General features: G+C 33.8%; 1 protein-coding gene and 2 non-coding genes across 5 annotated transcripts in view; 1 reads left to right on the top strand and 2 right to left on the bottom strand.

The window, feature by feature from the left end:
- The window catches only part of NAA15 (N-alpha-acetyltransferase 15, NatA auxiliary subunit), a 73,581-nt gene that overhangs the window by 17,858 nt on the left and 28,148 nt on the right, over nucleotides 1–27,575 (bottom strand). For 2 of the 3 annotated variants that reach the window (XM_032463754.1, XM_032463757.1), the window contains exons 3-14: nucleotides 26,694–26,798; nucleotides 23,944–24,101; nucleotides 23,464–23,598; nucleotides 22,085–22,238; nucleotides 18,327–18,446; nucleotides 16,845–16,940; nucleotides 16,583–16,689; nucleotides 14,569–14,641; nucleotides 11,611–11,780; nucleotides 10,282–10,434; nucleotides 9,606–9,734; nucleotides 8,069–8,282 (exon numbers count right to left, since the gene is read on the bottom strand). In XM_032463754.1, the coding sequence (XP_032319645.1) occupies nucleotides 8,069–8,282; nucleotides 9,606–9,734; nucleotides 10,282–10,434; nucleotides 11,611–11,780; nucleotides 14,569–14,641; nucleotides 16,583–16,689; nucleotides 16,845–16,940; nucleotides 18,327–18,446; nucleotides 22,085–22,238; nucleotides 23,464–23,598; nucleotides 23,944–24,101; nucleotides 26,694–26,798 (1,614 nt within the window). Of the gene's footprint in view, nucleotides 1–8,068; nucleotides 8,283–9,605; nucleotides 9,735–10,281; nucleotides 10,435–11,610; nucleotides 11,781–12,518; nucleotides 12,742–14,568; nucleotides 14,642–16,582; nucleotides 16,690–16,844; nucleotides 16,941–18,326; nucleotides 18,447–22,084; nucleotides 22,239–23,463; nucleotides 23,599–23,943; nucleotides 24,102–26,693; nucleotides 26,799–27,575 lie in introns of those variants that run through there. The other variant, XM_032463763.1, reaches the window with a different exon arrangement.
- On the top strand, nucleotides 2,444–2,573 carry LOC116659369. The gene has a single exon (XR_004314728.1). It is a non-coding gene; the product is annotated as a small nucleolar RNA SNORA18 (small nucleolar RNA).
- LOC116659368 lies at nucleotides 6,046–6,175 on the bottom strand. Its single transcript, XR_004314727.1, has one exon. It is a non-coding gene; the product is annotated as a small nucleolar RNA SNORA19 (small nucleolar RNA).

Here is a 27,575-nt window from a genome sequence, read left to right as displayed (position 1 = left end):
GTACCTTGCCTTTTAACAGTGCTACATTTGACAGAAAAACACTGTAATATCTTCAAAAAAAAATTTTTAAACCTGGTGGAGACCTGCTATGGCAACAGCAAAGCACAAAAGCATGAGTTCCTGCAATTCCAGTAATATAACAAGCTACTTCATACCTCTACAGCATTATATACTATGCTTTCTCTTAGTCGTGCCTTTTCTAATCTTGTTGAACAGTGCTGCCACATGCCTCAGATATTCTGCTCATCACAGTACTTTGTTTATACATCTGTCTTCTCACTTAGACTGTGAGTTTCTTGCTAGGAAAGACCTTGTCTTAACCATAACCTCTGTATTCTCTAGGCCTAGCAACATACCAAACCACACAGAAAACACTCAAATATTTGCTGATGGAATAATGGGTAACTATATGGTAAATTTAAAATTTGACATTAAAAATTAACAATATCCCTTGAGCTGAGAAAAATGCTATAACAAAGTGGAAAATCTGTACTGTTTAGACTTAGAGCAATAAATCTGAAAGCTGTATGTTCAATCAATATTTATTTGGAAAATATCTGTTAATAATGAGAAATGAAAATAGTCATTCTAACACTGTGGTGATTTTAAAACATACCCACAAATTCTTCCCTTCCAAAGTAAAGCCTATTTACCCTACCCTTAAAAGTGGATTATACTTACTGACTCATTTCTAACTAATAAAATATGGCAGAAATGAAAAGTATAGGACATCCAAGATTAGGACATAAAAGCACTGTGGATTTCTCCTTGCTTTCCCCTGGATCACTCAGAGGAAGCCAGCTATCATGTTGTGAAGAAACCCAAACCACCTTATGGGAAGACCCATGTGGCCAACAACAGGCCTCTGGCCTTGAGATTAAGCCATCATGGAAGCAGATTCTCCAACCTAGGTCAATCCTTCAGGTGCCTTGGCTGACATCTTGACTTCAACCTCCTGACAGAGACTGTCTTTCCAATCATACAGTTCGGTGATTTCTGAGTTCCTGGCCCACAGTAACTCTAGGAAATAAATGTTTGTATAAAGCCGCAAAGTGTAAGTAATTTGTTATGCAGCAACAGATAACCAACATACATTTTGATGCCTGAAAGTGGGGTGCTGCTGCAATAAAAACCTAACATGGGGGAATGGCTCTGAAACCAGATTGGCAAAAGGTGGAAACCTTGGAGAAGAGCATTAATGGAGGCTTAAAGAGCCTCAGACTATTAAGAGATATATAGATTTTGAAGAGGCTGCAAGTGAGGGCTTAAAGTAAAGTGAGGAACACGTTATAGTTACGTAGAGGCAGACAGCTTAGCATCGCTTATAAAATGTACCAAAGAACTGGGCCATCCAGCTAGGGGGATTTCCAGGCCAAAAGGAAGGGGTGGGAGTTCAAAGGTGGAACCTCATTCCTCTTGCTGCTTGTAGTTAAAAATGCAAGAGAAAGAAACTAAAGGAAGGAGGAGAGACTTGACCGTTTTGAAAATTCTCAGCCTCTCCAGAAATGGCTGCCAAGCAAAGATCAAATCCAGAGCGTTGCCAGGAAAACATGTCAAATGGGAAAGTGGAGAGTTTGGCTTTAAAATCTTTTGTTAGGACTCAGACTCAGAAAGATGGTGCCTCAGTGACTAGTCAAACAAAAAGCTCTCTTAAAAATTTTAAGGGTGTGACTCACAGATCCTCTCAATCAGACAAAAGACCTTTTAAGAAACTTAGAAATATTTGTCCTCTCACCAAAAGCTCAAGGTAGACAAGGATATCTGTGCATGTGAATTCAATAAGATTCACAAAAGAGCCATAAAATTCTAAAGAGAATTATAATGGCAGACACATAGCAAACCTGGAATGAAAGTAGCAGAGACAGTAGGAAATGAAAAGAAGCCTTTAGACCCCCCAAATTTTTGGAAGCAGATTAAAAAACTACTTAGCAGCAAACAAATGCTAACTTTCAAGAAAAAAGGATGATTCAGAAGTGGAACCAAGAACCCAGAGGACAGAGCCAAGAGCCATAAAGAATTATTTCTAGGTCTCGAGTCCTCATCAAAGAACTGCTAACCTGTACCCAACTGGACTTGAGAATGGAAATGAACCAGTAACTCCTGTGTGCCTCCAGTCTCTCCTCACCACCCTTTTTTGAAAAAGAACATCTACAGTGGGTGCCCTTTTCCACTCTGACCACTTTATACTGAATAAGTAAATTGTCTCTTTGGTTCACAGATTTCGTAACAAGAACTCTACTTGAAGAGCTATATTACGAACCATATTCAAGAAATTCGTTAGTACCTGCACCTCATTTATAAAACACTCTGGATTTTGAGCTAATGCTGTAATAGGATGAGACTTTTGGAGGCCTTGGGAGGGGCAGGTATATTTTGCATGAAAGAATAATGGAAGTTATTTGTGTCCAGAATGCAGAACATGGCAGTTAAAAATGAGTCTTTGGTTGAGGTCCATCCCGATGGGGCTTTTTCCGGAGACCTGCATTGTTGGAAATGCCTCATAGAGTAACTATGTGGTTTCCTTTACTCACAGAACTACATGTTAGATCTGTGGAAAGAACTACAAGACAGAGCTGCTAAATAAGCTATGAAAAACCTAACAGTCAGACTTTTTTATCTTAGGTATTGGCAATGATCAGTACTGTTCTAGGGTGTGATAAGCTTAGGAGTAAATGAACTTAATGCATATTTAGAGGGTGTCTGAAATTCAGAACCAGGCAGATCAATCTTCCCTGACCCCAAATATGTAATAGTCCTGTAGTAAATTGCTTGAGAAAATTGGATCCCAAAGATTACAGGTGAGTTGTTTCTAAAGTGTGCTCATGTTCCACTGGAAATCAAAGAAGCCCAACTAAAAGAATTATGGGCTGACTGACAACTGTTGATTGACCAAAAATTATTGAAAGGGCTGCCTTGAAGATTATATGACTCAGACATTCGAGGAACTAAGGGTTGATGGGCAATGGAAAGAATCAGAACATGTGTGAAATTCTTAAAAAATTTATTTACTTAAATTATGTTACACAATAAAAAAAAACTCTTTACAAAAAAAAAAAAAGTCTTTGATTCCCCTCCCCTACTCAAGTATAGGTTATACCTAGTGACCCACTTCTATCAATTAGAATGAGAAAGAAGTGATGAGGTGTTCCGTTAAGAGAACATTAAAGGTGCTGTGAGAGTATAAAATGAGAGCCTTTAGAGTCTGAAAATTTGAGAAGCAGATTTTAAAACTACTTAGCTGCAAACAGATGCTAACTTTCAAGATAAAAAAAGGATGATTCAGAAGGTAGAACCAAGAACCTGGAGGACAGAGCCAGAGGAAAATTCTACTTTGCTAGAGTGTGGGTCGGTGTATATGTATGTGTATGCATGTATATATGTGTATACACAGAAAATAACATCTGAATCTAGAAAACTCTACCCAGCCAAACTAACATACAAATTAGAAGGCAAAATAGGGGGAACGATATAGCTCAAGTGGTAGAGCACATGCTTAGTGTACACAAGGTCCTGGGTTCAATCCCCAGCACCACCTCCAAAAATAAAACAAATAAGTAAACCTAATTACCCACCCTGCTCAAAAAAACATTGTACACCTAGAAAATTGAACATTTCACAGGGATACCCTTTGAAAAGAGGTAATCTTTGGGTAGGAGAAAACTGAAAAGGGATTTTCACATTTGCTAGGTATTTTTCTGAGTTGTTTCAACTCTGTACAGTGATAGTTAATTGTGTATTATTTGCATAATCTGAAGAAGTGGGATGAGGATATTACACTTAACATATATGCATCCAATATATGAGCACCTAAATATATAAAGCAAATACTAACAGACATAAAGGGAGAAACTGATGGGAACATATAGTAGGAGATGTTAACACCTCATTAACATCATTAGACTGATCTTCCAGACAGAAAATCAATAAGGCAACGGAGATACTAAATGGCACAACCGAACAATTGGACTTGGTTGATATTTTTAGGACATTACATTCTCCAAAAAACAAAACATATATTCTTTTCAGGTGTGCATGGAACATTCTCTAGAATAGATCATACACTTGGGCACAAAGGAAGCCTCAACAAATTTAAGAGGATAGAAATTATTTCAAGCATCTTTTCTGACCACAATGCTGTGAAACTAGAAACCAACCACAGAAAAACAAAGGAGAAAAAAACAACTGCATGAAAAGTAAACAACATGCTATTAAAAAACCAATGGGTCAACAATGAAATCAAAGAAGAAACTAAAAAATACTTTGAGACGAATGACAATGAAAACACAATCACACAAAATCTATGGGATGCAGCAAAAGCAGTCCTAAGAGGGAAGTTCATAGTGATATAGGCCTTCCTCAAAAAACAAGAACAATCTCAAGTAAACAACCTAACCTATCACTTAAAAGAATTAGGAAAAGAAGAGCAAACCAAACCTAAAGTCAGCAGAAAGAAGGAAATAATAAAGATCAGGGAGGAAATAAAGAAAATAGAGATTAAAAAAAAAAAGAAAAAACTCAATTAAACCAAGAACTGCTTTTTTGAAAGAGTGAACAAAATTGACAATGGCCAGGCTCACTAAGAAGAAAAGAGAAAGAGCACAAATAAACAAAATAAGACAGGAAAATGGAGAAATTATAACCAATACTATAGAAATATAAAAAACTGTAAGAGAACACTATGAACAACTATATGAGAACAAACTGGACAACTCAGAAGAAATGGACAAGTTTCTGGAAACCTACAGCCCACCAAGACTGAATCAAGAAGAAACAAAGCACATGGAACAGACCAATAACTAGAAATTAGATGGAATCAGCAATAAAAAAAACCTCCCTACAAACAAAAGTCTAGGACCAAACAGCTTCACTGGGGAATTCTAACACACATACAGAGAAGAACTCATACTGATCATTCCCAAACTCTTCCAAAAGACTGAAAAGAAGGGAATACTTCCAAACTCATTCTATGAAGCCAAATCAATGTGATACACCACATCAATAAAAGAAAGGACAAAAATCACATGGCCATTGCAACAAATGCAGAAAAAGCATTTGATAAAATTCAATACCCATTTATGATTAAAAAAAAAAAAAACTCTACCAAAATGGGTATAGAGGGAACATATCTCAACATAATAAAAGCTATTTATGACAAACCCACAGCCAGCATAATACTCAATGATGAAAAACTGAAAGCCTCCCCACTAAAATCTGGAACAAGACAAGGATGCCCACTCTCACCACTTATATTCAACATCGTTTTGGAAGTCCTAGCCACAGCAATCAGGCAAGAAAAAGAAATAAAAAGGGATCCAAATTGGAAGAGAAGAGGTAAAATTGTCACTATATGCTGATGACATGATACTATATATAAAAAACCCTAAAAGCTCCACACAAAAACTACTAGTGCTAATAAAACAATTTGTCAAGGTAGATACAGGATTAACATACAGAAATCAGTTGAAGAAGAGGTTTAAGACAGGAGGAATAACAGGAAGGTAAACAAGAGAAGCCAGGGGATCACAGCTTCTCACTGTAGATTCTCACTGGCATTTTCTTTCTAGGTGAAGAAGCAACAATAGGTAGACAGAGATTCAAGTAAAATCTGTGCAAGGGCTTCAGTGTGTGTCCTTAGAAACTTCTAAACTGTTCTTAGGCAATAAGAAAAATTTAATTAAAAAGTAACAAAAGAATCTAAAGGTCTTTAGCAGGAGGAAGGATACAGAAAATAACCAACCATAACCTCAGAAGAGGAATAAACTCAGGACTGAAGAAAAAAATCTGACATATTTTTCATGCCCCAAAGCCTATAACATTTTTGCTATGAATAAGTCACAAAATATGTGGACAAACAATTAACTTTTATCTTTCTGCATGCCTGGGTCACTTTTATTCTGAGATCCTTTCCCAAATAATTATATAAGGAAGATTTCTCCCTACACATTCTGATACCTTGCCATAAAAATGGCATGTAAAAAACTGGTCAAACGATAAGTCACTGAGCAATTTTACTGGTTTAATTCTAAGCTGAGTTCCCCCCAACCCCCTTGTCTGAAGGTGACTGACAGCAATGACTAAATTAGTCATGCTGCTAATTTACCTCCAAAGGTTAATTTAGCACATCAGAAATATCTTTTCTCTTGACATAAAGAAAAAAAGACAATGAAATGTGCACTAAGCTGAGTTTTATCTTATTTTATTTTTCATTGAAGTATAGTTGATTTACAATGTTATTTTTTGCTATACAGCATAAAGATTCAGTTATACATATATATTCTTTTTCATATTTTATCAGTATAGGTTATTACAAGATATTGAAAATAGTTCCTAAGCTGAGTTTTAATGTTTAAGCAATACTTATCTTTTAGTAGGTTAATTATAAATTACTATTAAGAGGAAAAAATAACTAGAAAAACTGATGGCCAACACTAATGTAAGGTTCAAACACTAATATAAAATTAGCAGTTTAACTGGACAGCCACATGTAAAGGAATGAAATTAGAACATTCTCTAACACCATATACAAAAATAAACTCAAAATGGATTAAAGACCTAAATGTAAGATTGGATACTCTAAAACTCCCAGAGGAAAATATAGGCAGAACACTCTTTGACATAAACTGCAACAAATAAACAAATGGGACCTAATTAAACTTAAAAGCTTTTGCACAGAAAAGGAAACCATAAACAAAATGAAAAGATAATGTATGGAATGGGAGAAAATATTTGCAAACAATGAGACCAACAAAGGATTAATTTCCAAAATACACAAGTAGCTCATAATGCTTAATATCAAAAACCCAACCAACCAAGGAGGGAGGATACAGCTCAAGATAGAGCACATGCTTAGCATGCACAAGGTCTTGGGTTCAATCCCCAGTACCTCCATTAAAATAAACAAACAAACCAATTAACACAATCCCCCCCCAAATTTTTTTTAAATTTTTTAAATCTACAAATAATAAATGCTGGAGAGGATGTGGAGAAAAGGGAACCCTCCCACACTGCTAGTGGGAATATAAACTGGTGCAGCTACTAAGGAAAACAATGGAGATTCCTTAAAAGACTAAAAATAGAATTACCATACAATCCAGTGATCTCACTCCTGGGCATAATATGGAGAAAACTAACAAAAAGACATGTGCACCCCAATGTTCATAGCTGTACTGTTCACAATAGCCAAGACATGAAAGCAACCTAAATGTCCATCAACAGATAAATGAATAAAAAAGATGTGGTATATATATATATAATGAAACATTACTCAGCCATAAAAAAAAAATGAAAAAAATGCTATCTGCAGCAGCATGAATGGACCTTCAGATTATCATATAAGTGAAGTAAGACACAGAAAGACAAATATTGTATGATTAAATTAAATTAAAATTCCACATGTGGAATTTTAGGGAAAAAAAATAAAGGAACTTATTTACAAAAAGAAAGACTCACAGACATAGCAAACAAACTATGGTTACCAAAGGGGAAGGTGGGGCAGATAAATTAGGAATCTGGGATTAACATATACACACTATAAATATAAAATAAACAATAAAGACCTACTGTGTAGCATGAAGAACTATACTCAATATTTTATAATAACCTATAATGGAAAATAATCCAAAAAAGAAACTACATCTACATATACATACACACATATATGTATATGTATAACTGAATCACTCTGCTTTACACCTGAAACTAATAAAACATTGTAAATCAACTGTATCTTAGCTAAAAAAACATGTTTTAAGTAGCAGTTCACAGCATTGTAGTTAACAATTTATAGTATTGGGTAAATTAGATATTACATGTAAAATTCATGAAATTCAACTCGTTAAAAGCTAATGACCAGTTAGTTAAATTCTTGCTTAACGTTTTAAAGAGTAACATAAACAGTATTTTTCTTTTGTTGCTTAGAGAAATTCATAAAATGGCCATCACCATTTTCTAAAGCATGTATAACATCTTCCTACAAGGTGCTTAATAAAAAGCTCAGGAAAAATCTACATTACACAAAAACATAAATATACATCATACCAAAAAAATAAGAAATCTTCAAATATTATACCTGTATCAGCTTCATGTTCTTTATTCTCATCTGTAAGGGGGTTGTCGTGAAGCTTCAAATAGATCTCTATAGCAATTCTTGCTGCCTTGAAGTAAAATGGATGCTGTCGAAGTACATCTTCTAGTTTTAATAAGTCCACATATGATCTAAGGGTAATCTTCCTCATACAGTATGTATGAAAGTCAAACTGGTCATCAGTGATTTCTATAAAATGCTAACAAAATTATCTTTTTTATTATACTGAAGTATAGCAATAGCAAAGAAAACTACAAAAATCAAAGCCTTGGAATTACTTGTGTACTAGCCATGAAAAAATTAGTAAAATTTGAAAATATTAAAAATTACAGTAATTCAATATAAATATTTTTCATTTCAAATAAACAAATAAAATTGGCCATCACCTAGCACAGTATATGGCATACATCAGGCATTGAATTATTTGTTGAATGAAAGGAAAACAAAACGCTTTAAGATATATGTGTGTATGTGTGTGTGCGTGTGTTTATTTATTCCTTCCTTCCTTCATCATACTTAAATAAAGCTATCATGACAAACCTATCAGAATTTATTAACATACATAATGGTGCAGTACAGTAGATTTACACATTTAACATTCAGTTTTATATTTAGAACAATCTGCAGATGATTACAAATATGCGGTATTTGGTAATTTTTTTGAGAATACAAATCTGAATTCTATGCAATGTAATGCTAGTAGGTGGCAGAGTAATCAATTAGCAGGTAAATCAAGCAACAGAAACTAACACATTTCAACTAAACTCAGGGGTTCACCACTTGGTGGTAGAAAAAGCAAGAAATGACGCAAATTATTTTTATATATAAAAAACACAAAAAATGAAAGACAACTAGTCGTGACAAAAATGAACCAAAAGTGAAGAGGACTAGGAAAAGAATAAATTTCTCAGAAAATGAGGAATTACAGGGGGTGGTACAGCTCAAGTGGTAGAGTGCATGCTCAGCATGCAGGAGGTCCTGGGTTCAATCCCCAGTACTTCATCTAAAAATAAATAAATAAATAGAGCTAATTACTAACCCCTCCAAATAAAATAAAATCTTTGGGAAAAAAAAAAAGAAAATGAGGAATTACATACATTACAGAAATACTGTAAAAAAGCTTCAAAGCTCAAATCTAATATATATCAAGGGTATATGGCACCACCAATCAACCCCACAACAAACAGGTTTCTAGGATAACTAATAAGCTTTGTATGCATTAATGAAGAAGGGGCAACAATTAGAAAGAAACATGGAAAAATCAATGAAAACACAGCTAAAATACAAACTTTCCATTAAGTTTTCCACATGAATTCTGCCAGAAAGAGGAGACAATACGGAAGTCGTTGAATATAACTCTATATTTCCATTTTAGTAAAATTTGAAAAATGTGAATACGATTTTTAGAAATCATTTTCTGTGCATTATAAAGTGGGAGAAAAGAAAAAAATTACAGAATATTCCCAAAATCTTCAACATATAACAGAATGAAATGAGAAATTCTTATGTATGGAGTACTTACTCTTTCAATCTCATGACATTTCTTAAGTGCTTCACCAAATTTATTCATTGCCTTATAAGCTTGGGCACATTCTGTCTGGAACCACATGCATTGCATTTCATTCAAATTTTCAACTGCTGATGTTCCTTCCTAGATGAAAAGCACACACATTCAAGACAATTTCTTACCAAATACACTATTCCACCATAGGATTTAAGAAGGAAAGATGGTCAACTGGTTTGAATTCTTTCAAAATAGTTTTCTATTTTTTTAAACCATTCTCAGAGTAAGAGGGAAGAGTTAATATGTGAAAGAAATTAGAATTGTATTTCTAAAACAATGTTAAAGTACCCTTGTAAATGATTAATCAAAAAAGGTCTACATAATTGGTGTTAGAGAGTAACATAAGAAATAGGACACTAGCCATAACAGATAATTAACAGTAGTTCCCTTTACCCCTAAAACGGTCAACTAAACGTATATCAATATAAATCAAACTTAAAAAACCCAATGTATAACCATATAAAAAGAAAATGATGTTTTATATTAATACTGATTTCAGGTTTATTTGATAAGGCAATTTAATTAAAATCCTGACTATTTTGATATTAAAAAATATTAGAAGTAAACTTTGCAAAATAAACAAAGTATAAATATGAGCTATTTATTCATAAGTAAGAAAAGTAGCTGTACAAACCCTTGTAAACTTCGAGCACATTTCTTCAGCCTCTTTTATTAGGTTGGCTTTTAGCATGTATTTTGCACACTTGGAGTTGATAAACCTATCTGCTGTGTCCAAGGCCTGGGCCTCATCCATCCACCTCGCAGCTTCTTTAATATTCCCAGCATGCTAACATTAACAGGGCACAAAAGCACAATAAATCAGTCAGTACACAGATTTTACTATGCAGGTAGCTAGTTTCTTGTTCATAAATCACTAAAACACAAATGGAAGAAAAGGTAATCTTCAATTTCTTACAATCATAATCAATGTGGATGCATACATTCTATTGCAATATTAAGTTCTGATACCTTTGTATCATGTAGAATATAAGCTCTCTGATAGTAAAGACTTGTTTTGAAAATTTTGTCTACTATTGTAATCTTACTGACTACACATACAACACTGCCTGGCATATAGTGAATACTCAAAAGTCATGGCTGAATCAAAGAATAAATAACAATCAAAATCTTTAAGTCAGAACAACATAATTCAATGGGAAAAGGATGGCCAAATTTCTACTCTAAAGGAACCATGGAAACATTATGATTAGGACCACTAGCGGACATTTCACAATGATCTTCATTCTAATTCATCTATCTGGTCGATTTGGCAAAGCCACAAAACTAATAAGAATTACCTGGCTTTTAAAAAGTGCTTTTAAAACATTACTTAATTTCAATATTTTTGGTAAATAAATTATTGGTTTACAATCTCTTCCCTGAGAGCTTTTATTACTAAACTGTATTTGTATTAAGACAGAAAAGAGCTAATTTTATTTTAAGATGATGTTAGAACATATGACTAGATTTTCAAGCAGGACCCAGGAGTTGAAAAGGCAACAGAAACAGTATGCAGAATTCACAGTAGAATCTTCAGTTTCATTTTATTAAGATTACCAGATACTGACATAGGATCACACTGAAATGTTAATAGAAACAAACATTTCACAGCAAATATAATTACTTTTATCTATACGCTTGGTACTTAAAACCAAGAAAATAACCAGATATGTGTGTATCTGTGAATGTATGAGAATATACAGTATGAATAACCATAGATATGAATAACCATCTGTATTTATGCATGTATGTGTTCGCATATATATAGCTATAGATGAATGAGCTAATCAGCATGACCAGAACATGTCTAAAAGTAATCAGAGTGAGAAATATACTATATTTGTTATTCCATATTTTGTGAGGTATAAAATATGTCATTTTTCTTACAGCAGCTTGAATCTAGAACATTTTAAACAAATTTATGTCTCATTACCTTGTAAGGAAAAGGGGGGAAAGTTTTTACCTTATAGATTTTAGCTTTCACAAGAAAGAGCTCTATCAACGTGGGTGTACTTTCAATAGCGGTATTTATGTACTCCAAAGCAATAGATGGCTGACCAATTTTGTCATAATGTTGTGCCAAGTAGTACTGGACCCAAAGTAATGTGGTAGGTGGTTCCTCTTTTCCATCATCTTTAAAAAGTGGGGGAGAAGAGTAGGAGAGGAAAGAAACCAAGATTAGTCACTATATGTATTAAGAGAGTATCCACCTCAAAATGGCTCTATTTTTATTAATAAGGAAAGTAGTTCAAACCACGTTATTTATGCATCTAGTTATGAAACTACCTTTAAATTTATAAGCTCTTTGGAAGGGCCCACACTTTCTACTCTGTATCATTATAACTCCTACCACAATGCCTTGCATAGTAAGAATGTCATAGAATAAACAGGGCAGATAAATGAGATCAAAGCTCTAACAAATTACCTAAAAAGAAAACTGGGTGGGGCAGGAGGGTGGACAAGCTGTACTAGAACATGAGAGTATACTGATCACAATGTTACGTATAAAGGGAAAAAATAAGAATAAAGAGAAAATTTCCATCAATGTGAGGTTAAAGAAAAGAAAAAGAAAAAGAAAAAAGAAAGGCTTGACTGCTTAATTGGGTTTCTAGCTAATGTACTATGCATAAATATATCTGATGTGGTTATTTTGAATTTTGATGATTATAAGATTCTTAATATATTTTAATATTCTTACTATGTCTTAATATTATGCTGAATATGCAACAATGCATAATTTAGGTTAAATAAAAAGATAACAAAAAATTAGGTAAGTAAAAACGCTTATTCTGTATTTTAGTTCATAATTTAGATTTTTATATACTCATAAAAAAATGTGTAAGTTAAATATACAACCCACACATTAAAAATGCTTTTGTAATATAAATTTCTAAAATCTAAGAACTGTTATTTGCTTTCAAAGAAAGCAACAGATTGCTTATTTTTATCCTAGTAGAAGTAGGATGGCTCAGTGGACAAACAATAGGAGTGGAACTCACCAACTCCCGATCTGATAGATCTGCAACTAAAGTGCTGCATATTCTTGGGCATGTCATTGAACCTCTTCCACATTTGTAAAATATGTAGGAAAATGCTGATAATCAAAGGAACATCATGATGATTAACCAATGAAACCATGGTAACGCCTTCTAAAAAGAACTATTAAAATTCATCTGAGACCTAAAAACAGTGATCAACTCAATAGCAATAAGCACCCCAGGTCCCATACTGGGCTTTCCCACTGTACAAACCAGGGCTCCTTGGGAAAAACAACTGATTACAGGTCTGCTATGGGCAGTATACAAGGTGAACTGGAATATTTTGTCATACCAAACTACTAGGAAGCTATCAACTACTACCCTGGTATGTGAAGGCTGAAACCATTTAAAATTGCAGTGATTTAAAATATTAAATATGTTTAAATCCATGAATTCACAGTAATACTTTTAAAACTTGTATTGATCATCTTTGAAGGACGCTGCTAAACCAGTTCATTACTTTAAAAGCCGGTAAAAAACAACAAAAAAGTAGGAGGTAGGGGAGAAAAAGCCACATTTATTTTGCTTTTCCTATACAAACTGAAATACTAGATAAACAGATAGTAAATATATCTTTTAAGATAATAAAAAAATGAATGACAGAATACTACTGGTCTATAATTCTTTCTTGGGGGGGTAATTAGGTTTATTTATTTATTTTTAGAGGAGGTACTGGGGATTGAACCCAAGACCTCTTGCACACTAAGCATGCACTCTACCACTTGAGCTTTCCCTCCTGTCTACTAGTTTGTAACTCTTAACAGTTCCTAAGATATGAAACAAACACTTCCTGTCTTATCAAAGAACATACCCATGATATAATCTTGCTCATCCCTCTTTGTCTTTAAAACAAACAAACAAAAAAATCAAATCTCATCAAGCCTATAGTCAGACCTGTCCATTAAGAGTCTCCACAATTGATGAAATGTTCTGGATCTGCCTTGTCCAATATGGTAGGCATTAGATGTACAAAGCTATTGAGCAGCACTTGAAATGTAGCTACTGCAAATGAGGAACTGATCTTTTTATTTAATTTAAAAAATTTTAACAGCTATTTGTGGCTAATGGCTACCATACTAAACAGCACAGATCTACATCCAACTACCAATTTATAACAAATTCAGGACAGAGAAATAACATGTGAAGCAACACCATGTGGGGGTTATTCAGCAAAATCTAGACTGTAGAAAAAACTCAAGAAAAATAATCTGATTTCTTTAGTAAATAAACTGCAGGAAGAAGATAAGATAGCGGGAAAACCTATAGATTTATAAAAAAAAAAAAAAAAGAGTTAAGAGATGTATCAACCAAATTCAAGTATAGATTTCATCTGGATCTTCATTCAAATAAACTTCAAAAACAAAGAGAAAAAGTGACGTTTCTAAGATACTTGGAAATCTAAGTATGGACTTTTTTTCTTCGATATTAAGAACATATTAATGTTCAGTTATGGTGATAACATTATGGTTATGACCTTTAGAATATTAAACATTCATGGATGAAACAATGCGATGTTTGGGATTTGCTTCAGAATAACACAGGAACAGAGGGAAGCAGGTAAGAATATAGGTGAAGTAAGTTTGGCCATGAGTTAAAAATTACTGAAGTTGAGTGATGGGTTAATGGAAGGTCATTATATTATTAATTTAGTTTTGAAGATGCTTTAAATTTTATATAAAATTTTCTTCAATAAGCTACTGTTTTACCTTTTTACCAAGTATTTTCACACAATGTGCAGATGAATGCATATTCCTCTTAAAAGGAAAAAAAGTTTAAATACTAAGCTTACTGCCTAAATAATGAACACCATTGATCTTCTGATTAAGAATTTCATATATTTAGACTTCCAAGGTGTTTTTAAAGCATAAAACTTGAGCACTTACCATTGGGGTTAAATAATCGGCAGCTTTTTAGAGAGGTTTCATAACCTACTACTAATTCTTCTATGATTGCCACCTAGAGTACAAACACACAAGCACAGTTTAATTAAAAATACAGATAGATAGATAGATAGATAGATAGATAGATAGATAGATAGATAGATACTATGCTTGTTCAAAACGTGTTATTTACTATTACAGGGCTAAATAAACATTCCATCACACTGTCTTTCTCTCTCTCTCACACACACACACACATATACACACCCTTCTATAAATTTCTTAATCTATGGATAAAAATTTAAAAGGAAGTAAACCATACATTTTTGAAGGTATGTTTTCAGACATAATTTTCTAGCAAAAAATTACTGGCAACTCTTTCCCTGCTATAAAATAAAGCATCAAGCAGAACTAGAAACCAGGAAAAGGCTGGACAAAGAGAGGTAATGTTAGGGATGATTTCTATCTTGGTTCATTCTTATCTCAATTCATATAAACAACACCCACAGTTAACATCTGCACTTCCAGAATCAAGAATTAAATGCATTTGCACTTTAGGAATCAAGAATTATCAAATACTGAAAAGAAATTCTACAAATAGATGATAGCATCAACTCTCTATTTCATAATCCAGGGGAATGCACTAGTAAAACTGAAACATGCAACAGTGGGTGGGTTTCTGAGATCCAGGAGATTAAGTGGCTGTCCAGGTTCTGGTTTCTCCTGACTCATGACTATACTACTTGCTCCTGGCTTTGTAAGAGATCTGTGAATACTTTTAATTTATTAATTCCCTTCTTTGCTTAATCCATCTATAATGAATTTGTTACTATAGAAGCTCTCTTAAGTGACCTCAACTTAACTGACTCAACAGATTAACACCAGCTCTCTCCATTACATCAGAAAACTCTGGGGACTGAATGGTCACAGCCAGGTTATTCTGGTGCGCCCATGTTCTTCTGCTCCCACAAGTTGAGCTACATGCTTACTAAGAGTTTTGTTTTCCCAAACCTGTTTGAATTAGTTGCATTCATTATCATCATTGCAGAATTTAATTAATTATGTAAACTTAAGAAATGAGAACAAAGAGAAAGAACTGTTTCTATAAGTTGAATACTGTGGGAAGATTCAAAACTAAATTAGATATTTTTTAACAATTTAGGTTTAAATAAGACAACCATAAAGGGGAAAGTCACAATAACACATGTGATTCTAAAATCAAGACTCCTTCACAATGATCAAGTTCTCACTCTACCAAAACTAGAAGTAACACACCACATTTTATCAATGTGATTTAAGCAAGAAAAAAAAGGTGAAATAGTCATCAGTAAAGCCCATACCTTGGGCCTCTCAACAAAAGACTGGCAAAAAAGTACACTTTATGTGCTTTAGGTTAAATCTTTAGCATGTTTAATCTGTCCCATCTTTCTGATTCTTCACTGTAACTGAGGTTTCTTTTTTAATCCAACCAACATTTCTTGCTACCACTGTACTTGTGAACAAAATAATCTAAATTAAATCAAAACACCATTTAACAAGTATTTTGAATATTATAATACATAACTTAAAGAGTAAGCTGACTTACTGAGGTAGCAAATAAACTCTTACAAAAGAGTTTTTTTCTACCAAATAAAGGAGAAAGATTACTAAGCTAAAACCTAGTGCAAAAAGACAAACCACCAAAAACGATTTCTGGCTTTCACCATCAGCAGGGACTAGACAAAATACTTTAGAAATCACTACCTTACCAACTTTTCATACCTATACTGACTCGTTAAAAAGTATACACCAGGAACAAAAGAGACAAATAAGCAGTAAGTTACTTAGCTAAAGAGAGAAGAGGATGAAAAGCAAATAAAAGGCACAGAACGATTTAAACTGCAAGCTAGGAAGAACTGCTACCATTCACAAAGTGTGTATGTACTAAGTGCATAGGTAACCAAGAACCAATTATTCCAAATAGTGAGCAAGAAAATGATAGTCAAAAACAAAACAAAACCATCGTATTTTGCTTTACCTTTTCCTTATCTTTGTATAAAGATCTCAAAGTATTGAAGACTGGTGGACAACCCTTGCTGAAGTTCATCCTTAGGAACTTATCCAAACATTCTTTAAACTTCTCACCTTGGAAGAAAAAAATCCTGTTGATTTACATTTACCCAGACAACTCTAATAATGCATACATTAAAATTTTAATATGCATACTCATGTATTTAAAACCAAGGAAAGAAACTATATCATAACATCATTTTCATTCCTTTGTAGTTACTTTCACTTACCAGATAAAAAATTTAATGGCAGTCTTCTTGGCACCAATCCCCTGGGATATTTAGTCCAGGCCTCCTCATAAATTTTTAGTCGTTCTAACATATTAGCTGCAGACCAAAATAATATGAACATGGGAAGATTATTTATAATCCAACCACCTAAATATATCAACAATCATTTTAGAATATTTCCTTCAAATATTTTCGTATTTTAAATACCTGTAATCATACAACAGACATAATTTTCTTTACTCTGTTCTGGTTCACGTAGCCTTTCAAAATCTGAGGACTCCTTTACTTTAGTTCTGAGAAAGGATTACTTGTGTTTCCAAATAGGACTTCTCCACTATTCTCTTCAGCCTCTGCTTCTCTAACTCTCTCCTTTGATTTATTCTGGAGCTTCTGGATCTATGCTCCACCTCCGTTTCTCCATATTTCTTTTATATTTTCTTTAAGTCTCAGTTGAGAGCTTTCCTTCTTCTATCGATCTTCCACTTCACTAATTTTTCCTCAGCTGTGGCCTCTCTTCTATTTAATCTATTAAGATCTTATGTCACATCAATAAGTAAGTTTTTCATTTCCCAGATTCCTAATTGGTACTTTCTCGTAACTATTCACATTTCATTCCCTCTCTTCATTGTAGAGTCCTCTATCACCTCTACTCTTGGGCTTGCTGGCACTGATCACCGTGCCTGTGTTGGTGTTCCTATGGAGTATGATATTCTTTGTTATGAGGTTTCCCCTGCATTTATCAATATACTAGGAATAGCTCGCTATCAGTCTTGGAGGAAACACTGCTTCAAATCAGATCTTCCTAGCTGAGGACCCTGCCCTTTTGTAGATGATATGTTTCTGGACTTGTCCTCACAAGCGGGCCCATTCTTGGAAGACAATGGTTGGGGAGAAGAGAGTCTCCGCACCCAAGTTTATTTGAATCCATCTTCCCACAAAGGAAACGACGCTGCTGTTTCGGCTTGGCTACGTTCTGGCAGGCCACTCTGCTATAGTCACCGGTTACCACAGAAGTTATGCTTGCTTCTTTCCTTTAGGGAGACATCTCTATTTCTGTCAGTGAAAATTTCCCTTTCATGTGTTTGATGCTGCCATACCTTTAAGAATTTTTAAAAGTTGCTTCTAAAATTATTTTCCCAACTATTTCTATGAGTTTGTAGAAGACAGGTTTCAGAAAATGCCCAGTCTGCCATATTAAATGGAAGTTTGCAAATGTACATTTGTATTCAGATTTTGAACCAATTCTTTTCTTTTTCTTTGGGGGCTGGGGTGGGGCACGGTCATTAGGTTTATTTATTTATTTATTTATTTGATGGAGTTACTGGGGACTGAACCCAGGACCTCTACCACTGAGCTACACCCTCCCCGCCATACCAATTCTTAACCGTTATTTTTCTAGTTACACTTTTCAATGAATTAACAAAATATATATTAACAAAAGAAGCAATTAAAGATTAGAAAGGAAGTTTTAGTCAGTGCTACCTGGCTTGAGTGCCTTTTCTAAGCCTTTGTAATAGGCCCAGTTTTCAGGATTCCTCTCTTGTAATCCTCTATAAACATCAGCTGCATCTTCCAAACGACATAATTGCAACAGAAGTTCCCCTGATTGAAAAAAGAAAAATTCTATTAACCAAGTAACTTCTGATTGTAACTTTAAGTTTTCCTCAAACTTTCTCTTAAAATCTCTTCAAATATTGGGAAGTAGGTAGATTCTGCATCCTCCTGAGTTCTCAGTTCCCTTCAACAAAACTACTGACCACGTAATTCTATTGTCTCTCCTTTTTAAAGTTCTTATTTAGAAATGCCATCCTCCTCATGTCCTCTATTTATTCAAGTACTTGTCTAACTCTGCGCTACTTTCTCAAATGCACTGAACAGAGTCATCATCTACTACTCAATTATTTCTAGCAATGTATGGACAATTTCAACATCCAAATTAATGACCCAATCCAATATCCTAACCTTATGATCCCTTAATCAATTATACAATGATTCTGCTCTAGCAGTCCATAATCATGGCCACATTCTCTCTTCCAGCTACTGGTTTTCTCTCTTTTCCAACTACCAAACAGGCACCTTGCTTTAAGCTTAACGGTCTTGATTTTCTTCTTGTCTCACTAATCCTCCCCTTCAACCTTAGAAAAAAACATTCCCTTTTCTTCAGGCCTTTCAGCAACCTGTAGACTCACTGCTTATCTTGTCTGGACTGCATGACCAATCCCATCCCTAAGTGACATTAGCAGCCCCAAATATCAAAATCAGTCTCAAAACCTAGGCCCCCTTGCTAATCAATTTTGAGGCCTGTATCATCCCAATTATTTGCCTGATCGTTACCTTTTCACAAATGAATGGACTGAGGAATTGGTTTCACTAGAAACAGATGAGCTCCAAACTCACCCAAGCTTCAAGCACTGGTCAGGAATCCTTTCCTTAATGGCCTCCCATTCACCAAAGATACTATTTTCAAATGAGGACTTCACTCTTGCACCCTTTTATCTCATCAAATAATAAAAATGAACACCTATTGAGGGTGCCAGTGACTTTTAAATGTTTCACATGCATTAATTAATTCAATTCTCAAAGCTCTATCAGACAGGTTACTATTACTTTCGTCATTTTAAAGCAGAGAACTTAAACTTGTCAAGGATCTTTCAAATAGTTAATTGTTAGAGTTGGGATTTGAACCCAAGCAATATGCCTAAATGAGCGCATATTCTTAATGTCTATACCCTGAGTGGTTCTCAACCAGGGGCATTTTTGCCATCTAGGTGACATTTAGCAAAATCTGGAGACATTTTCGGTGTCACAGTAAGTGGAATGAGGTGGTATCTGATAGGTAGAAGCTACCAATGCTGCTAAACATTATGTAACATGTAAGAGACTTCCACCTCCAACATCTCCATCCTAAAATGTCAACAGTACCAAAGTTGACAGCCTGCTCTACATTAACCAAAAGCCTAGTTCACTAAAAACATAAAAACTATTCTGTAACTTTTCTCCCCTATGTAACATTCATCCATTTTTCCTTCCCTTAATCTCCATCCACCTTTCCCTTGCAGAAGGAACTGGTGGTATAGGAATTAACAATGAAACTATCTGCCTAACTATGTCCACTCACCTACTCCAGAAGTTCCTAAATTATCCTGACCATCCACCAATCAATGGTCTTTATTACTGGAATGTCCAACAATTGATGATTCTACTATCTTAGTTCACTTTTATTCTCTTTACATACCCTGTCCCCAATACCTGACTCACTGTAGGTATTCAATACATATTTTGTAGAATGAACAGATGGCTGTTTCCTATTTCACTGAATCAACTAGAAGAGAGCTCTCAAATACTCACTAGGTCTACATACCTACTTGCCCATATACTCTACCATCTCTCACTACTGTGGATGAACTATTCATGTTGTTATCTAAGACTAACCCTTCAACTTATCCTCTAGATCACATCCTCTCCACTGTACTGAATATTCTGTCCCTACTAGATCATTATCAAGTGAGCATAAGCACATGCTGTAAAAAACCTTCTTTTGATCCTGTAACCATTCCACTCACCACCACCTTGTATGTGCTTTCTACGCAGCAAAATTACTCGTATGAGTCATTTATGCATGCCATTACCAATTCTTCTACTTATTTAAATCTACTTGACCTGTTTGGGTTTTACTACCTTCCTTCCAAATGTTCAGAAAGTCCTTCTGTTAAGGTCACCAGTGACTTTCAAATTGCTAAAATCTATGGGTCAGTTCTGAGTCATCAGCTTGATTTGTCATTCTTCCTCACTAATAAAGTTATTAAAAGAATAAAATAAAACAATGAACTTGAGTATTTTGAACAATGTCACATATTTCCATAAAAAAACTGAGGCCCAGGTCTTGCCCTTCATCATATAGCTGGTAAATAGTCAATGCTAGAACTCAAACTAGGTTTTTCAATCTTGTGATCTTTCCATTAAGTCAGAAATCTATTCCTTTAGAACGAATAGACCGCTATGGGATGATCAACTCAAATGAAAGAGGATTATGGATCTATACTTCACAAATGAGATCCAAGTGCCTTAAACTTCCATTTTTTCTTGCTAGTAGCATTATCCTCTGCTGAAAAGTTCACCTGGCAAGAAAAGGCTATATCCACTATGTACACAGATACCATGTTTTTCCAGTATTCAACTTCAAGGGGAGACAAAGAAATATGAAACCAGCAAACTCCAGTTGCCTGGTCTAACAGAGGCAAAGCAACATCTCAGAAGGCAATTCTTGGAAAGCACTTTTTTAAAAATTCATTTTCACATTCTTTTTCACCATAAGTTACTACAAGATACTGAGTGAACTTATTGTTTATCTATTTTATATATATTAGTTAGTATCTGCAAATCTCGATCTCCCAATTTATCCCTTCCCACCCCATCCCCTACCCCAGCAACCATAAGTTTGTTTTCTATGTCTGTGAGTCTGTTTCTATTTTGTAAATAAGTTTGTCTTCTTTTTAAGATTCTACATATAAATGATATCATATAGTATTTTCCTTTCTCTTTAGAAAGTACTTAGATTTTCAATTACTTGTTATTTTTCTTTCATTTTCCATAATCAGTTCCTCAACTTTTAAAACTATGAAGACTCCTTTTTCTCAGTCCTCTAATAAACGGCAGTACTAGAGATCTTTATTTCAGGATGTGCTATCCTATCACAATCACACAAATAAGCCCCGATCTCTGGTTTCAATTCATGTTCTTTCTATGTATCAGAAAGCACTCAGATAAACTATAAAGAACCCTAGGAGTGCGCCATATGCACGTTAGTGAAGACTGATTTATCAATATATATTATTGGCAATAAAGAAATTTGGTATACACATTCAATTTTGCTAATAAGCAGTTTTAAGACCTTAATCCTGTCTTATAGAATTGAGCAACTGCCTCCTATGTTCTAGTCAAACCCTGTAATATTTTCAGATCAAAGATACTTTAAAGAAAAAATATTTTACTGAGTCACTTCATTACACAATTTATTGTTCACAATTATTTTTCCCATATCAACAATAACCATTGTTAAATGTATATTTTCCCATATTACAAATTATTTGAAGTACATGAGTAAGAAATAGATTTTTATTTCTTAAAATAAAACAGTTGTAAAATATACAACTATCAGCAGCAACTAGATTTTTCAGTCTTGCTCTTTGTCATAATTAAATAACAGAATAAATGACATTCTTTAAAAAAAAAAAAGATACCTTTGGTTTCTTCTACAGCAAGTTTATCACAAATCTGCTTTTCATAGGTACAAAGATGTTCCAGAGCTTCTCTATAGAGACCTGCTTCCCGAAGAACTTGATTCTGATATAAAAGGAGTTCACTATATTCATAATCCACTTTATCGGGGGATGTCTATATATGGATATAAGGAATACTAACAGTAAGAATTTTGTTTTCATATTAGAAAATTGTTTACATGCTTGAACACATACAAGAAGTCAAAGGATAATATATGATTGATAAAACTCATTTTTAAACAATTCCTAAATACCATGTCTAGGGAGCAACTAAGTAAATAATGACAATATTAACTTACAATCCACTGAATAAAGTAAGAATCCATAAGCTCTTACATATAATAAACAAACAGGGGAGAAAGGAAGGCTCTTAAGAGTAGACTGTCAAATAATAAATCTGAAAGGAATAAGACAAAATCACCATTTAGCAACTATCATAGGAACACTTGTTTCAGGCAAGAATCATAATAGAAGGCTAAAACTAGTGATGAAAAGTTTGGTGAGGAACAGCCTACTTAAGTCTCAAATTGTTTATTAAATACAAAGGGAAAATATAACAAGTTTATTGTGTAGAAACCTGGCAGACACCACCTTAAGCAAGTAATCAAATGAAAAAAACACCATGTGGCTCTTAATGTGGTGGAATGAGAAGGGTTCAACATCACCTCTGCAGTTTCCTGCCAAAAATGCTTAACAATATCTAATAATGAGGAAACATCAAACAAATCCAAACTGATGGACATTCTACAAAAGTACTGCCATGACTCCTCAAAAATATCAATGTCATGAAATACAAAGAAAGTCCTTTGAAACTTTCAGTTTAAAAGATGAAGAGAAGTGATAACTAAATGAAAGGCATGATTCTAAACTGAATCCCGAAAGTGAAAAGAAAATCCTAGAAAGGATATAAACAGGACAATTAGTAAATTTTGAATATGGGCTGTGGATTAGATAGTAACAGTCTATCAAAGTTAAATTTCCTAATTTTTTGATAATCTATATAGCACTATCTATAAAGTTGACTACTGTAGAGTTATTCTTAGGAAATATCACACTGAAGCATTCAGAAGTTAAAGAGCATGGTGTCTACAATTATTCTGAAACATCTTTGGAAAAAATTTAAATGGATAAGTTAGATATAGAGATCATAAAGTAAATGTATCAAATATTAACAATTAGTTAATGTGAGTGAACTTCTACATGGAGTTCTTTGTACTATTCTTGCAACTCTTCTGTAAGTTTGAAACTATTTCAAAATAAAAAGTTAGCAATGTATACTTTTTCTTTCAGTTATACCAAGAATCAGACCTAGTCTACCAGGTCTGACTTCTGGCTGTTACCTGTTGTGTTTTCCTAAATTCTTCTAAAATCTTTGCTGCCATTTCATAATCTTCTAATAAATGGTAAGCAATAGCATAACCAATCCATGATGCTCTCTGTGCAGGTCGAAGTTGAAGTAATTGATACCTCGTTTCCTTAAAGGGAAAAAAAAACCTTTTTCTTAGGTTTACAGTCTAAATAAATGCTCCTTAAAGAGATCAGGCTAATTTAACATATATACACATATGCATACACACATAAATATATATACATTTTTTTCTGAATTAACTCAATCCTATGCAGTAATCCAACTCTTTCTCATAGTAAAATAATTCATTTAAAAATATGATTCCCCAATCACTACTGGGGGAAGGAGGCAAGACTCAACTAAATTCTTTTAAAAAATGGAAAATTTTGTTATCAGAAAGTACTCACAAAAAGTTTTAAATATTTTCACAATATTTTCTCCCTAGAATAAAAAAATTCTCAATTTTACTTACCCTGTAACCCTCAAGATCTCTCATTTGAATCTGTAGTAAAGAAAGGTCCCTTAAGATTTGAAGATTGTCTTTATCCCATTTTAGAGCATTTCTGTAACACTTAATGGCTTCATCATATTTCTTGTCTGACCTCTGGAGAAGCCCATAAACATGCCAACCTAAAGGATTTAGTTAAGGATACAACCTATAAGTCAAGAAATAGTATCCCAATAATATTCCCCAGGAAACTCAGAAAACTATAGCTATTTATAAAATTACAAGCTTAAAAAGAGAATATGAAGATAGAAGGCAGTTTAATACAGTGCAAAGAGCACAGCTTTTCAAGCCAGAGAAAACAGGCCTAGCCTGTCTTGTTAGTTTTGTGACCTTAAACAAGTGAATGCTGTCCTATTAGGTTTCTTCAAATATAAAATATAAATAGAAAGTCTATACATCAAAGCATAGCAGTTTGGTGACAAAATGGAATAACACACATAAACTGCTCACTGGCACAAAACAAATACTCGATAAATATTAAGAATTATCTTTATCTTTAAAAGGAAAAAGAGGGAGGACATGGGTATCCATGATATGTAATTATTTTAAATCCTGTGTGTTTTCTTTTCTTCAGCTAACAAGGTCCTTAGGACAGACCCTCAGTGCAGTATAAAGTTCCTAAAAATCAAACTCAACCACATAAAAAATAAAAATATTCACTCATTTAAATAATAATTATCGGGGGTGGGTATAGCTCAGTGATAAGAGCACACTCAGCAAGGATAAGGTCTTGGGTTCAATACTGACCTCAGTACCTCCATTTAAAAAAAATCTTAAATAAATTAAATCCTAATTATTAAAATTTCTTAATAATTAGGGTGCAGGTGACCAAAATGGATAGTCTCCTGCATTCAAAGAACTTAAAGTCTAGTAAGGGACACAGATAAGTAAGTAAAATTATAGCGGGTTGTAAAATATGCTACAAAGGGAGGAAATATGTAAACAATCCCACTCCCCTAATACAGGTCATTTTCACTTTACATCTTGATTACTTTAACAGTAACCCATCCTCCTGCCTTCAGTCTCTCTGCTTTTATTCTCACCTGCAAGAGTAACCATCCTAAAACACACATAATCAAAAGAAAAAACGTCTACAGCCCTTTCCAGAAATTTGCAATGTTTCTCCCTCAGATTAGGTTCAAACTTTTCAATCTAACAACTTTTACACCAGGAATCCTCAACAGAGTTAGTAAATACAGAATGTCTAGGGTGGCATGTATAAGTGAAACTACATATTTAATATTATGAACTGTATTCAAAAAATAATGTTTTCATAATGCAAGAGACAAATTAAAGCTTAATGAAATCTCCTCAGTTGGTTAGAACATGGTTTTAAAAAGCCTGAGACATACTACCCTTCCTAATCTGGCCCCCATCATTTATCTTCCCATCCAACCTCCCTCACCATTTCAACCACCAATACTGAGCACTACAACACCTTTTAACTGCCTCTAATCTTCACCTCCTAAAAGATCTATCTTCTAGGAGTTTAATATTGATAAAATTTAAAGAAATTTACGTTCATCAAGAGGAACCCAATTAAATAAAGCATAGCAAATACATACAGAACCCACGCCAACATTAGAAATGAAGAAAAGATACCTGACAACAGTCTCATTAATTAATCCTTTGCTTACCTTTTTAGCTTCTCGTTATTCCCAACTCATTCACTTCTTTTTTTTCTTTCTTTTTTTTTAACATTTTTTTTCTTGGTTGGGGGGAGGTAATTAGGTTTATTTATTCATTTAATGGAAATACTGGGGGTTGAACCCAGGACTTCATGCATGCTAGGCATGCACTCTACCACTGAGCTATACCCTTCCCTCCAACTCATTCACTTCTGCTTTACTAGACTAGAGATAATTTTGAATAAGCTATGATGTTTTATGTAATACCCAGAAGTGTTTGGTATAAGTTTCTAACAAGTATATTCCTTTACTAGACTATATAAAATTTCCTTGAGAGCAAAATCCGTATCTTTTCTTAGTCTGTACTTAGTCTGTCTCAGGGGCCTGGTAAACACTTGAAAAATTTGCTAAGTGTTTCAACACTTAAAATTGTGTTAGCCCACAAAACAGGTAAAGAAACATTTGTCAAAAAAACTATTTAAAAGATAGTAACCCACAATTTCTTCTCTGTCTTCCCTCAGATATTTGTACTTGTTCCCTACTCTCACATACCGCTTAATAAAGTAAAATTTACTTATGAGCATTATCAGGGACTATGTTAAGCATAATTAAATCTTTACACCACCACAGTGAGGTGGGTATGATTATCCTCATTTTACACATGAGGAAACTAAACCCTAAGACTATAGTTAGAAAGAACTTGAGCTGGGATTCAAATCTAAGTGAAGCATACTCCAAAGCCTATGCTCTTCGTAGGTACACTATATTGCCTAATACTCCTTATTGTATACCCCTCTGCAAACTTGTATGATGAAATCTACATGATACCTCTTCTTTTTAAGTGTGGAAAGAGCTTTCATAGAGATTTTAAAAGGCAAGTCCCATTTATCTGTAAATAGATATATGTTAGAATATAGTAGGTATATTTAAAAGGTTCCTGAATGAAGGTAGTTGCTATTATTCAATTTAAGAATCACCTTCTCCGGAGTTACATGGTAAGAGGGATCTAAAACTACTGATTCCTAAACTGCTGCCTTAGTTCAAGACACCCTAGTCCAATCCTTAAATATATCTCAAAAAGGATACACACATGACTCTTCAAGTCATTTCTCAAACCTCTACGAACCAATTCATAAGCTTCTTCCTTTTTCCCCAAACAGTTCAGTGTTAATCCTTTCATAGCCAGGGTTTCTATTTTTTTTTTTAAAAAAAAAAAAAAGGAAGAAAAAAAGACAAATTTAAAGATAATCAACAACAACAAAGAGAACCATAATCTCAAAGACAAATGTTACATTATCCTAAGTATTAAAACTTCAATGAGTTTACTGGGAAATTATCCAGGGTTTTTTAGGATTAAAGTATTTTAAAAATTGATAAATGAAGTACACACATATTTCTAGATTGGAGGCCTCCCTATATTTTTTTTAGATAAAAAGATATAAAAATGCATGAACATCTGATAATGCATATGCTAACAATATGCAATGACTCTTCTACTGTTCTTTGGGGATGTTCCATAGGATGATCTTATTAAATCACTCCTTTAAAGTTTGAAAAATTTTATCTCCAAACAGATTTATCTCTGCGAATGTAACTTAATAAAGATTACACTCATTGTTCAATAATTAAAATGTACACATAAATTAACTACATTTCTGATTTTCATAAACTTATTTTTATATGATTCTTTGGGATTACTATTAAATATACAAGTAAAAGAAGATGTCAGACACCTATCATTCACAATCAACAGATTAAAAGAGAGCTGAGAGAAATATTAAGTTTTCAGAAAGGAAAAACAGTATTCCTAATTTTATAATGTATATCTTACGAGGCACAAATGAATACAAAATATTCATTATGATTTATTTGCCTAGCTTGTAGGACTACAATTTATAATTTATAGAAAAATTAATTAGGAATAAAAGATAATGATTAAAGATACTATCCTGAGGAAGAGTCAACATT

This window comes from Camelus ferus, chromosome 2 (assembly GCF_009834535.1).
Source record: "Camelus ferus isolate YT-003-E chromosome 2, BCGSAC_Cfer_1.0, whole genome shotgun sequence".
NCBI classification, from domain to species: domain Eukaryota; kingdom Metazoa; phylum Chordata; class Mammalia; order Artiodactyla; family Camelidae; genus Camelus; species Camelus ferus.
This window is presented reverse-complemented; position numbering and strand designations above follow the sequence as displayed.